General features: G+C 44.8%; 2 protein-coding genes across 2 annotated transcripts in view; one reads left to right on the forward strand and one right to left on the reverse strand.

Annotated features, from left to right (window-relative positions):
* The window catches only part of LOC123121719 (RHOMBOID-like protein 10, chloroplastic), an 8,155-nt gene extending 6,364 nt beyond the window's left edge, over positions 1–1,791 (forward strand). Inside the window, exons 7-9 of the mRNA XM_044541741.1 lie at positions 1,005–1,103; positions 1,195–1,236; positions 1,318–1,791. Of these exons, the coding sequence (XP_044397676.1) occupies positions 1,005–1,103; positions 1,195–1,236; positions 1,318–1,461 (285 nt within the window). The 3' untranslated portion in view covers positions 1,462–1,791. The remainder of the gene's footprint in view (positions 1–1,004; positions 1,104–1,194; positions 1,237–1,317) is intronic.
* Positions 1,792–2,385: 594 nt separating this feature from the next.
* LOC123121718 (protein diaphanous homolog 1) lies at positions 2,386–7,105 on the reverse strand. Its single transcript, XM_044541740.1, has 5 exons — positions 6,632–7,105; positions 4,642–4,751; positions 4,196–4,567; positions 3,354–4,098; positions 2,386–2,841 (listed from the first exon to the last, which is right to left on the reverse strand). Exons 1-5 carry the CDS (start codon positions 6,855–6,857, stop codon positions 2,825–2,827), a joined length of 1,470 nt encoding a protein of 489 aa, XP_044397675.1. The 5' UTR covers positions 6,858–7,105; the 3' UTR covers positions 2,386–2,824.
* Positions 7,106–14,256: the final 7,151 nt, after the last annotated feature.

Below are 14,256 nucleotides of genomic sequence, written 5' to 3' on the forward strand. Positions count from 1 at the left end.
CGGCCTGCTGCTCCCACATGTCGCCAATCCCCTCCATCTTCCCTGCAGGTCCACCCCACCGAGACGAGCACTGCCACCGCTGCTTCTTGTCCCGGTCACGGCTTCTCCTCGGCCCTGGCCTTTCTGCTCCTTCCCACTGCAGGCCTCTCCTGGCCTTGCTGCTCCTTCCCCACTGCAGGTCCCTCCTGCTTCTTCAGCCCAGATGAAGATCCGGCCGCCGCCGCTCCCCATGGCAACGCCCGATCTGGAACCACGCGCCGTTCCTGGTCGTGTGGACGACCAAGAGAAGAGAGAAGGAAGGTGAGGTGGAGGTGCTATGGGAGAGAGAGAGAGGAGGAGGAGGAGGAGGAGGAGGCGGCGGCGGCTAGGAGGGAGTAAAAGTGAGAGAGAGGAAGAGGAAGACCGACCAGTCCCAGCCCCGGCCACTCGTCGACGCCGCGCGCGCGTAACCTACCCACTGCTCCTTGGCCCCACAGACGAACGAGCCCACCGGTCATGTTGTCTCAACTAAAGCGTGTGCGTGCAAAGAAGATGGACGGCTGACCAGGCGACACCATGGTAAAAGGAACGACAGTAAATTGATCGGGCGGCCAAAAATCACTGCGCACGCAAAGGCCTCTAGAATGGCGGGTTGCCTAGCGTCCTTTATATGTTCCATTCTATGACCTTAAAGTTGGAAACTTCAATTTGACCCAGTTCTATGTACTACTCCCTCCGTTCCTAAATATATGACATTTTGGTAGTTCCATCTCTGAACTACAAAAACGTCATATATTTTGGAATGAAGGGAGTACATTGGTGTATCTTTTGTTTGCACATCTTGATTGAGCTGGTCTTGAATGTACATCATTTTGTCTGTCGTACTTGGGCATTTGAAAAATATCATTTCTAGTTGCCACCAATATTTTGTACTAACAACAAGAACCGTAGGCCTATTCTTATTTAGTTAAGAAATTCCTGATATACGTTCCTACATCATTTTATCACCTTATGTGCATCATCAGGTTGGTGCCTATGCTGTTTATACATGGAGGCACAGAAAGCTTTTGGGGCATGGAAGGGAAAGTTTAGAGCAGATCGCACGTGTGGTCATCTTAAATATGGTAGTGATTTGTATTTCCACTTACCTCATGTTTCTTTGTTTTTCCTATTTGCTTTATTCCATCTGAAAGTCTCATATATTCGGTTTGATAGGGTATGGGTCTCCTTTCAAGGGGCATTGACAACTGGGGTCATGTAAGTCTCCCAAACTTCTGCATAATTCATTCCTCACTGTAATGAAATGTTTAGCTCATGAGTTCACTTAATTAATGGCAGCTAGGAGGCTTGCTCGGGGGAGTGGCTGCGGCATGGTTTCTTGGTCCAGCTTGGCAAAATCAGTATGTAGCGAAGGATGGAAGAATGGTGTTCAAAGACAGGGCACCCATTCACCAGCTAATAGGCAGTAAAAGATCGCGGTAACAGCGTGTATGATAACCGTGCTCCTATTTTTATGTATACAGGAAAGATAACAGGAAAGATAAAAGAAAGCAAAGGGAACAGCCTAAAACCATGGCTGATAGGCTGATACCTAGTTTTGCAGAAGAAATCACCCACCTTGTCCATGTGTGGCAGCTGCTGAGCTAGCCCTAGCTCAGAGGAGAAGACCAGTGCCTCTGTGCTCACTTGGAGCTACTTGCTGTGTTTGGATCATTTGCGACTGTTACAATTGTGACAGGGTCAGGCGATACTGACAATTGTATTTTACGTACATGTTTATTTATCAAGCATTGCTAGCGCCTCATTCATTAATCATTTGTGTAACTGAATTCACCACTTTGTTTTCTTTCGGTGCATGGATAAGATCTACTGTTGTGGCACGCCAATGAATATACTGGGCACCTGTGTTCAAAAAGAAGAAAGTTGCGCGCCAGCAAAATTCAGGACTTGTTACCCCTTTCTCCCTGAAGTTCTTTTTGTCGTTTTTCTTTTCTTGATATGGGATTTGCGCTCCCGGCTTCAGCTTGGTTTAACTGAACATGAGTTCACAGTACTAAAGTGAACATTTACAAGTATTTTAGGGGATACTTGATCGGATGCCAAATTTTCGTGAAGTTCCGCCTTTATTTTCCATGTAATTCTGATCAAATGTGGCACCAACCTAGTTCAACATACCAAATTTTGCACCATTCCGTTTTTGAGTAAATAATGTTGACAGCTTGGCCAAAATATAGGCTTCCCACCAAGGTTTTTTTAGGGGTATTTTATTCCCACCAAGGTGAAGCACATGAAAGGCAAGCCAAAATCTGTAACCTCTGTGACCTAACTTTGATATTTCAACAACATAACCAAGCGTGCCACAGTACAAATGCTAAATTACCACTCAGCGCGAAAAGGCCCACGGCATGAAATGCCACATCAAAGATGCGAGTTGTAGTATGCTGAATATGTCACAGGTAAGAGCATTAATACATTCTTCTCTACCATAAGCCCCCAGCCCTTCGGCGAGACCTTAAGAGTACACATTCTTCTCTAACACAAGTCCCCAACCCTTCGGTGAGACCTTACAATTCGGTAAAGGCATAAGGCAGCCACCTTCGTGACATAAAGCCCTGTAAATTAGCATAATATAGACCTATATCTACAGTTATATCCGCCTCAGATGGTCCGGAATTCACCATACAGTTAAAATTTACTGAAAAACAGAACCCGTCTTTGCAGCATCATATTGCGATTCCCAGTTCAGGAAGTTCCAAGCAGCAAAATTGCAACCACATCGACCTCGTATTCAGGATAGGTTTGTGAACGATGGAGCAGATACATTGGAAGTTTTCTGACCATCACTTCAGGAATGGAGGAGAGCTGCAAGTTTACCATTAAATGAGATTTATTTTGCTCATAAATTAGCCAAGGGCAGAGAACTGATAAGCAAATTGAAGCAGCACATATGCATCTGAAGCAGACTTCAGCTGGCAGCAGTACTTGTGGGTTTTGAAAATTCAGATTCAATCAATGCAATTTCACTAACAGGATACATACATAAATCAAATGTCCACTAGACCTGATTGCATATCAATCCATATTGTAGTGGTGTATGAAAGAAGCACCCAATGCACCACAAGACAAAATATTAGGTTAATTCAAAATAATACATATCTTCTATCTTCAATATGATCATTTAAAAGGAAAATAACCCTAATAATTTATCTATTAGATACAAACCAACACAGTAGATTCTCGAGTGTCTCAATTCGCAAGTCAATGGTTACTTGGCTAGAACTAAAACACTTCAAACTAACTATCCAAATATTAAACATTAAATTAGAGATACAACCCTAAGTACATGCTACAGATATAAGAGATCAGATACTTACAATACGGAGATGGAGCAATTGGAGGAGACTTGGTTGTTGTGCCACTTCGTTTCTTCCGTGGAGGAGAATGTCGAAAATGAGGCACTGGGGGTGAAGGTATCGGCATCATTTGATAAGTTGGTCCAGGGACTGCGTTTGGTACATGATTGGGAGATGGTAAGGGATGGGGAGGATCTACATGGACAGGGATTGGAGGAAGGTATGGTTTATGAACTGTGGGGGATGGAACAGCAGATGGCTGTGGTGAATGCACAGATGGAGGCAGCTTAGGGCCACTACCAAAGCAGGGTGGTTTTAGCATTGGCCTACCAGCTGGAGGAAAGGGGTTACAATCAGAACATGGAAAACAAGGGGGGTGGTTTGGTAAAGGGGGAGAAGCCCGAGGAGAGGGACTAGAGGTTGGGGGTGTAAGGTACGGGACACTCCCAGATGGCGACGAAGATGGTGGTACACTTGTAGAAGGTGATGGAGAGGGGGATGGATATGGAGATGGTGAAGGAGCTGGACTAGGAGACAAATCTGAGATTGAGTGTTGCAGATACGATGACAGCTGAACTCCTTTTACTTTACCAAATACAGAGTGATTAAGCCCAAGGTTCCTCGCGTCAGGTTCTTTGATTAGCTCAGCTAGTTGTTTCAATCTATATGGCAACAGAATACTATTCCCATCTAACACCGATGCCTCAATAGTTGCTGGCGCTTCAACTGAAGAACCAATCTCATTCCTGAACTGCAAATATATTCTCTGCATGTATATGATAGACAGTGAGCTTTAAATTCAAAAAATAAAGCCAGCTAAATCGGTAATAATACCTCGTCAAAAGTGATTAAATAGGTAATACCTCGTAGGACCTCAAGTTCAATCCAAATTCCAATTGATTTTTTAGCTCTGTAAGATTACCCAAGATCTGACCAATGGAGTTGTTCAGCACAAAGTTGAATAGTGGGTCTGTGCTTGCCCATACAGAACCAGATTGCACAGGAACAACAGTAATTCCTCCAGGGAATCCCAACAACTCGATGGAAGATGGATAACCAAAAATTGATGGTGTCAAGGATAGGTTCAGCTGCTTCAGCATCATCCCTATTAAGGATGACCTCAGTACACTAAGGGCCGGCAAACTTATCGAAGCATCTTTTGGATAAGGAAGAACACCAAAAACCACACGCGTGGAGTATTTAGAAGCTAAAGAGTGCATCGAAACAATGGAAACCTGTTTCAAAACATATTTGGATTAACCAATGGTGAAGGCAGAAGGATAAAAGAGAAATAAGAAAATTCTGTCACCTTGCTATTAGGTACACCAATCTCTTCAAATATGTCACTCCCTATTCTGTCCATGTGAGCAGCGAGGAACGATACTGGCTTTTCCAACGTGAAACCAACCTGAATTTCAGCTGAACCAGAGAAAAGAGTCCTTTAGTCGATATTCAAATCCACCATTAGGCATCACTATATAGTTCTATGAAGTAGAAAATGCAAATGACATTTTTACAAACAAACATATGGGCAAATAGAAATAGACAAGCTCTAGGAAAATGTTCGCCAAGTTAGCCAAGATGAAGGGACAATGTGGTTTTGCTTTGTTGAGTTTGGCACAGTTAGGTAGAAGTAAATAACTAACCTAGTGGCAAAATAGGATTGCTAGTAATGGTTTGAGAGATAACAACCAGTCAACAAAGAATCATTGTGGGTCTGTGGCACTTCCGCAGACGGGGAGTGACTAGGGGTATAAAAGGCTACAGATCAAACACACTTGACAAAAATGTGCCACAAATGCGAGGGACTGGGAGAGTGTTTGGTTCGGGTCCTTGATGCCGAACGCCTGGCCTGGAGCTGCCCTGGGAGCAGCTTGGTCTTTGTTTGGTTAGATTCATGAAAAACTAGACCAGTGCATGACCTGGATCGTCCAGGCAGCTGGTTAGACTTCCAGGCGTTCTATTCTGGTAGCCTGGATCGTGGAAAGCAGCAGCCTGGCGCTAATACAGCACTTTGCAGATGGGTTACAGGCCAGTATGTCAGTATGTATATATTTATTTAATCCTTTGATGGCTTCCCAGGCCTAGGGCAGGATCCAAACAGCTAGCATAGGCAGTGTGAGTTTAGTTACAGGTGAGAACCCTATTAAATCGTCATGAAAAATATGACGAGTTTGAGAATGTGAGGTTGCTCAAGACACTTCAAACAGGTCCCAAATATACAAACTATTAAAAAATTATGATCTGGCCAAAGAACAATAACCATATTTTACGCTTAAGAATGTGTTCCTCCCTAAACTAGAGAGAAAATATACCTTCAATCATTCACTGAACAATTTCTTATCTAATTCATAGGCATGCATAAGTATGGTAGGTATGTCAACAACATAACACACACCCGAGAACACTTCACGTAAACACTTAATAGCAAAATACAAGAACACTTGTAATTAATCCATAGCCTAACCAACACAACCATGCAATGCCAGTGATAAACGAAGCCAATGACATGTATGGCAAGCCTCCATTTAAATGAGCATCTTATACAGGCAGGGTAAGGTAAACGCAGCAGTCACGTCTGGAATCATCAGTACACACTACCACCAGCTTATGCAGTAGGCAATTCATAAATCCACGACCCCTGTTATCATGACAATTAAGTACTCTGGAAACAAATCACACATCTAACTTTGACAGAAACAAGGCAAGAATTCTACGCCCTGTGTGTTAGAAAACCCATGAAAGAGCAAATCATACAGGTACAGGCTGTATACAAAAGAAAAATACGGGAAACCAAGTGCCATGTCCAAGTGACCTCTAAGGCTCTAACCAGACATTTCCAGGAATAACTTTTACGTTGCATCAATCATAACAATTGCCTTCAAACCCCAGGACATAACAGCAAAACCTATATGAACTTGCAATTCAAACTATCTAAGTAAGGTTTCAACTGAACCCAGAATCTGAAATTCATTACAAGAAGAGAAATAGACAGCTAATCGTTCACCAACCAGAGACAGCCAATTGTCCCAGAGCACCAGCCGACCGAAGTTGAGTAGTAAAATCGTGCAAATCCTAGATCCAGGGCGGATGCATCGAAGCATCGAACAGCAGCCAGAGGTGATGAACTCGCAGTCGTCCCATCTAGTCGATCCGCCGTCTAAGTCCTAATCGACTGACTCGTCACTGCACCCACGCGCACGCGCAATAGTAGACCAACTAAACCAACGAATCACCAAACCCTTTTACTAGTAACCACGAGGAAGTAGAACTTAAGCGGCTGGAGGCGGAGAGCTCACCGGCGAGAACGTCGGGGTCGCTGGAAAGGTAACCCCCGGGGCGGGAGGGCAGGAGGAGGAACAGCGCCGGGACGAGGACCCCGACAGCGAGCGCGAGCACGAAGACGCACCGGAACGAGACGGAGCGGCCGACCGCGCCGCACCCCCACCCTCCTCCTCCTCCTCCTCCGCCGGCGATCGCGAGGCCTCCCGCGCCGCCGAGCTCGACATCGACGGGCTTCCCCATTCCGAGCGCATCTGACTCCGCCCCCACGACCCCCAGCTCCCCGCCGCCGCCGCCGCGACCACCCGCGGGCGCGCGCGGAGGCCGCTGGACGACTGGACGCGCCGCGCTTCTACCTCCCGCCGGCGAGACTGTCGGTTAAGTAGGGTTTTTTTCCTCAGCTCGTCTCCCCCCTTGGATTTATCCCCTTGTTTTGTGCTTGAGGTGGGTGCCAAGTATGCGGACGGATTTTGACGGGGAGCTTTCTCTTCCCTTTTTTTCCCTCTTTGCTTTGCTCAGTGCCCGAGCCATGTGCTATTTTTTGCCAGGATATGCATTCGTGTTAGGGTACGATATTTCTTTTTTGAGCTGTGAGTAGGAGTGTATTTTACTGCGGCTATTTTCGTTTGGGCATCGCCGTCAGTGACGCTGCCTAACGCTCTGGCTGCGAGGCCAAATCACACCTTGCTTTCCCAACCAACCGGGCATGTGAGGACATGTGGCGGGCTACCTCACTTGACATTTCTTTTCCTTGCTTGCCTCTCATCGCCTTCGTCACAGGTCACTCGTCAACTGGGACGCACACTTGTGCAGCAGCCACCGAGTGCGCTTTTGTTTAGTGACTGCACCGTCTTTGCGTGTTTTGTGCAGCGTCCGTGTCATTAGGTGGCCGCGATAGACTGGCTCTGGCTGGCCCCGGTCAGTTGGTTGGGGGGTTCACCAGAGAATTCCTACTCTTGTTTGTATTACACGTACCGCGTGATGTGGCGCAATGTGTGACAGGCGTAGTAAGCAAAAGTATCCCTTCCGTTCCACAATATAAATGTGTAAAGATTTTTTTTTTACATTTAGGCCTACTTTGGTTTGTAGAAATATTAGAGGATCCCTCGCATTTTTTTTACAGGATACAGCTTTTAATGAAAATTTTCTTTGAACTGCTTTAGTTTGTAGGAACGGATTCTTATATATTCCTATCATAGGAATCAGTCCTTCACGTTTCAAAGAAAAATATATATTGGATTAGCCTAGACTCAGCTCCATCCTCTGCAATCAAATGGCATCACTTTTTCTATAGAAACTAGTAGAACACCCCTGCGTTGCCACGAGCATTTTAAAAAATATGCTACTCGCTGAGCTAAAATAACCGAGAACAATGCACATCTCAGCTAGCGCCCATCTTTTTTTCTACAATCAGCTAGCACACATCATACTATCAAACAAAATAATATGTTATTGACAACCTAAAAAAATATTTTTAAAACCAACCAGTAGTTGAACGTTTGAAAAGTTAGGAGGGTTGTGGTATCCATCCATGTGTCAGTGCATTATTATCCGTATTTCTTTAACTTTTATAAGACATAGAACAATTTTCATTATTTTACGCTTTCTTAATTCAAATACAAACACATCATAGAAGAAATAAGACAACATCCCCTGTGACAAATTTATTTTTTATTGACAAATGAATTCCCTCCAATTGTTAAAAAGATGCCTATTTGGTTGACCTGGAAGGCAAAGGAGAATTTCATAACATGTATATTGTCCCTTGCTAGAAGGAAAAAAGATAACTGGTATACTTGCCTCAAAATCAGAATGGATGATAGAATTACATAGAGCGGTTTGTCCATATCGAAGATACAACTTCTGTAAGGAACTGTGTCAATGCATTCCCTAAGAAAATATAGCGTCTGATTTCAGGAAATGTAATAGCATACTAAATCGTATTTATGAATGCGTAGGAATCTGGATTCTTTAGAAGAAATGGCCAGAGCAAATGAGCACTGTCCAATGCAGGTTCTGCAGATTCTATTGTACACGTGTTTTCATACAAAATTTGTCGGGAACACGAAAACAAAATATGTTTGAGTAGGTAACACAATTTGTTTTAGAAGATGAATCGGAGGTACAAGAAAAGAATGAAAAAAATAGGTTTTATTTCTGTTACTCGCAAACTACAAGTACAATACTGAGAAGCTCCTAGTGAATCAAGCTTACAACAGTGAGCATTGAAAAACCATACTCTCTTCTTGCTAGTTGGTGTTGAGAACACCTGTGCAACAATTAGTATTGAAATGTTCTCCTTGATAGGTTCATGAAGAATGCCAGCAATGGGAATCTCATCCAGTATTTAGGCCTGAAAAATTCACCATTAGTACTCATGGGAATTAGTCAGTACTGTAACTACATTGCTGGTTCTTCGGTGTCAAAATTTTAGCATATATGTGAATATTAAATCGACCTCACATACCAAAAGAATTTAGGAAAAACACTAAGGCTGCAGTGCGACTCCCGTGTCCTTGATAGTTTCTATGCGCCTACCGTGTCCTCGCCGGTTGTGGCGCGACCCCCACATCCTTAGTGGCGGTCATGTAAGTGCATCTAGTGCTACCCTTAATTGGTTTAGAAGTATTGACGACAAACATGGTTGAGGGACTAATGTGTTTGTGAGAATTGCGGGATAGCACAGGTAGTAGTCCCTCGTTGATTCGGTTTACCTAACAGAGATGACCCCTAAAAATGTATGAAGACATTGAAGACAATGGTGGTTCGTGAAGACATTCACGTTGAAGATAGTGACCTGTAAAGACATTCACTTGAAGACTATGGAGTGCGAAGACATAATTTCTTTCGTAGTTTCCTTTTCTTCTTTATTGAGTAATAGGAACCACCGAACTGTTAAATGGAGTCCAAGTGAACAAAGTCAGATGACTGAAGTGATGCTCAACCAAAATCCTATGTCTTCGAGCGAAGACAATGAGAGAAAATCTTATCCAGAGTTGGATGAGTCAGCTTTGCTTGTAGCCCAAGCCAAGCTGCCGCGTGTGTTTGAAATCTGACTGTTGGACACGTGTTGGTTCCTTAGTGACTCAGGGTCATTTCGGACATATCATGTCGGGTTGCCTCCTGGCTATAAATAGCTCACCCCCTACACCATAAATTGGTGGCTACTCAGAGTTAGTGCACGGCTTTTATCGTTTGAGAGCAACCCACCTCCGAAGCCTTTGAGAGAGAGATCCTTGCGAGGACAAAGCCCAAAACACCCAGAGCCAAAGAGTGTTAGGCATCATTGAATTCTTTCTGTCCGCATGACCTGAAGACTTGTTACACTTGAGGATTGTGCATCCTCCAGCCGGTTAGGTGTCACGTTCTGAGGATCCAAGAGTCATTGTGGATCACCGGTGAACGGAGTATGTGAAGGTTTAGAAGTCTACCTTGAAGACTTACCAGAGTGATTGGGCAAGGACTAGGTGTCCTTAGCTCAAGGGGAATTGTTGGGGAACGTAGCGGAAATTCAAAATTTTCTACACATCACCAAGATCAATCTATGGAGTAATCTAGCAACGAGGGGAAGGGGAGTGCATCTACATACCCTTGTAGATCGCGATGCGGAAGCGTTGCAAGAACGCGGATGAGGGAGTCATACTCGTAGCGATTCAGATCGCGGTTGATTCCGATCTGAGCACCGAAGAACGGTGCCTCCGCGTTCAACACACGTGCAGCCCGGTGACGTCTCCCACGCCTTGATCCAGCAAGGAGAGAGGGAGAGATTGGGGAAGACTCCATCCAGCAGCAGCACGACGGCGTGGTGGTGATGGAGGAGCGTGGAAATCCCGCAGGGCTTCGCCAAGCACCGCGGGAGAGGAGGAGGAGGGAGAGGGGTAGGGCTGCGCCGAAAGAGAGACGTTCTCATGTCTTGGGCAGCCCCAAACCTCAACTATATATAGGGGGGGAAGGGGCTGCGCCCCCTCTAGGGTTTCCACCCCCAAGGGCTGGCGGCCAGCCCTAGATCCCATCTAGGGGGCGGCCAAGGGGAGGAGAGGGGGGGCGCCACTAGGGTAGGCCTTAAGGCCCATCTGGACCTAGGGTTTGCCCCCTCCCACTCTCCCATGCGCCTTGGGCCTTGGTGGGGGGGCGCACCAGCCCACCTGGGGCTGGTCCCCTCCCACACTTGGCCCACGCAGCCTTCTAGGGCTGGTGGCCCCACTTGGTGGACCCCCGGGACCCTCCCGGTGGTCCCGGTACATTACCGATATCACCCGAAACTTTTCCGGTGACCAAAACAGGACTTCCCATATATAAATCTTTACCTCCGGACCATTCCGGAACTCCTCGTGACGTCCGGGATCTCATCCGGGACTCCGAACAACATTCGGTAACCACGTACATACTTTCCCTATAACCCTAGCGTCATCGAACCTTAAGTGTGTAGACCCTACGGGTTCGGGAACCATGCAGACATGACCGAGACGTTCTCCGGTCAATAACCAACAGCGGGATCTGGATACCCATGTTGGCTCCCACATGTTCCACGATGATCTCATCGGATGAACCACGATGTCGGGGATTCAATCAATCCCGTATGCAATTCCCTTTGTCCATCGGTATGTTACTTGCCCGAGATTCAATCGTCGGTATCTCGATACCTTGTTCAATCTCGTTGCCGGCAAGTCTCTTTACTCGTTCCATAACTCACATCATCCCGTGATCAGCTCCTTGGTCACATTGTGCACATTATGATGATGTCCTACCGAGTGGGCCCAGAGATACCTCTCCGTTTACATGGAGTGACAAATCCCAGTCTCGATTCGTGCCAACCCAACAGACACTTTCGGAGATACCTGTAGTGCACCTTTATAGCCACCCAGTTACGTTGTGACGTTTGGTACACCCAAAGCATTCCTACGGTATCCGGGAGTTGCACAATATCATGGTCTAAGGAAATGATACTTGACATTAGAAAAGCTCTGAGCAAACGAACTACACGATCTTGTGCTAGGCTTAGGATTGGGTCTTGTCCATCACATCATTCTCCTAATGATGTGATCCCGTTATCAACGACATCCAATGTCCATGGTCAGGAAACCGTAACCATCTATTGATCAATGAGCTAGTCAACTAGAGGCTTACTAGGGACATGGTGTTGTCTATGTATCCACACATGTATCTGAGTTTCCTATCAATACAATTCTAGCATGGATAATAAACGTTTATCATGAACAAGGAAATATAATAATAACCAATTTATTATTGCCTCTAGGGCATATTTCCAACAGTCTCCCACTTGCACTAGAGTCAATAATCTAGTTCACATCACCATGTGATTAACACTCATAGGTCACATCACCATGCGACCAACACCCAAGAGTTTACTAGAGTCAACAATCTAGTTCACATCTCTGTGTGATTAACACTCAATGAGTTCTGGTTTGATCATGTTATGCTAGTGAGAGAGGTTATTAGTCAACGGGTCTGAACCTTTCAGATCCGTGTGTGCTTTACGAATATCTATGTCATCTTGTGGATGCTACCACGCGCTATTTGGAGCCATTTCAAATAATTGCTCTACTATACGAATCCGGTTTACTACTCAGAGTCATCCGGATTAGTGTCAAAGTTCGCATCGACGTAACCCTTTACGACGAACTCCTTTTCACCTCCATAATCGAGAAAATTCCTTAGTCCACTAGATACTAAGGATAAGTTCGACCGCTGTCATGTGATCCATTCCCGGATCACTATTGTACCCCTTGACCAACTCATGGAAAGGCACACTTCATGTGCGGTACACAGCATAGCATACTGTAGAGCCTACGTCTGAAGCATAGGGGACGACCTTCGTCCTTTCTCTCTCTTCTGCTGTGGTCAGGTCTTGAGTCTTACTCAGTACTCACACCTTGTAACACAGCCAAGAACTCCTTCTTTGCTGATCTATTCTGAACTCTTTCAAAATCATGTCAAGGTGTGCGTTCTTTGAAAGTATCATCGGGCGTCTTGATCTATCTCTATAGATCTTGATGCCCAATATGTAAGCAGCTTTTATCTAGGTCTTCCTTTGAAAAACTCCTTTCAAACAACCCTTTATGCTTTCCAGAAATTTTACATCATTTCGGATCAACAATATGTCATTCACATATACTTATTAGAAATGTTGTAGCGCTCCCACTCACTTTATTGTAAATACAAGTTTCTAACAAACTTTGTATAAACCCAAAAACTTTGATCACTCCATCAAAGCGTATATTCTGACTCCGAGATGCTTGCTCTAGTCCATGGAAGGATCGCTGGAGCTAGCATACCTTTTAGCATCCTTAGGATCGACAAAACCTTTCTGATTGTATCACATACAACCTTTCCTTACGAAAACTGGTAAGGAAACTTGTTTTGACATCCATCTGCCAGATTTCATAAATGCAGCTAATGCTAACATGATTCCGACTGACTTAAGCATCGCTACGGATGAGAAAATCTCATCGTAGTCAACTCCTTGAACTTGTGGAAATACTCTTAGCCACAAGTCGAGCTTCATAGACGGTAACATTACCGTCCATGTCCGTCTTCTTCTTAAAGATCCATTTATCTCGGATTTCATGGCTTCTAACCATTTGTCGGAATATGGGCCCACCATCGCTCGTAGGTTCAGTATTGTCCAACAACATGATATCTCAGACAGGATCACGTACCACTCTGAAGTAGCACGCATCCTCGTCGTCCTACGAGGTTTGGTAGTGACTTGATCCGAAGTTTCATGATCACTATCATAAGCTTCCACTTCAATTGGTGTAGGTGCCACAGGTACAACTTCCTGTGCCCTGCTACACACTAGTTGAAGTGTCGGTTCAATAACCTTATCAAGTCTCCACCATCCTCCCACTCAATTCTTTCGAGAGAAACTTTTCCTCGAGAAAGGACTCGTCTCTAGAAGCAATTACTTTTGCTTCCAGATCTGAAATAGGATGTACACCCAACTGTTTTGGGTATTCTATGAAGATGCATATATCCGCTTTGGGTTCGAGCTTATCAGCCTGAAACTTTTTCACATAAGCATCGCAGCCCCAAACTTTTAAGAAACGACAACTTAGGTTTCTCTAAACGGTGTCGTCTCAACGGAATTGCGTGGTGCCCCTTTTAAAGTGAATGCGGTTGTCTCTAATGCCTAACCCATAAACGATAGTGGTAATTCGATAAGAGACATCATGGTATGCACCATATCCAATAGGGTGCAGCTATGATGTCCGGACACACCATGTAACATTATGGTGTTCCAGGCGGTATTAATTGTGAAACACTTTCCACAATGTCTTAATTGTGTGCCAAACTCGTAACTCAGATACTCATCTCTATGACCATATCACAGACATTTTATCCTCTTGTCACGACGATCTTCAACTTCACTCTGAAATTACTTGAACCTTTCAATAATTCAGACTTGTGTTTCATCAAGTAAATACACTCAGCATCTACTCAAATCATCTGTGAAGTAAGAACATAACGATATCCACTGCATGCCTGTGCACTCATCGGACTGCATACATCAAAATGTATTACTTCTAATAAGTTGCTCTCTTGTTCCATCTTACTGAAAACGAGGACTTTCAGTCATCTTGCCCATGTGGTGTGATTTGCATGTCTCAAGTGATTCGAA

This window comes from Triticum aestivum, chromosome 5D (genome assembly GCF_018294505.1).
Source record: "Triticum aestivum cultivar Chinese Spring chromosome 5D, IWGSC CS RefSeq v2.1, whole genome shotgun sequence".
Classification (NCBI taxonomy): Eukaryota; Viridiplantae; Streptophyta; class Magnoliopsida; order Poales; family Poaceae; genus Triticum; species Triticum aestivum.

What these genes read in the sequence shown, in the direction of transcription:
- LOC123121718 (XM_044541740.1), bottom strand. Translation starts at nt 6,857, where the DNA reads ATGGGGAAGCCCGTCGATGTCGAGCTCGGCGGCGCGGGAGGCCTCGCG. An exon ending in CGACCCCGACGTTCTCGCCG is followed by an intron (nt 4,752 to 6,631) that starts GTGAGCTCTCCG and finishes TCTCTGGTTCAG; the next exon opens with CTGAAATTCAGGTTGGTTTC. An exon ending in TGAACTTGAGGTCCTACGAG is followed by an intron (nt 4,099 to 4,195) that starts GTATTACCTATT and finishes ATATACATGCAG; the next exon opens with AGAATATATTTGCAGTTCAG.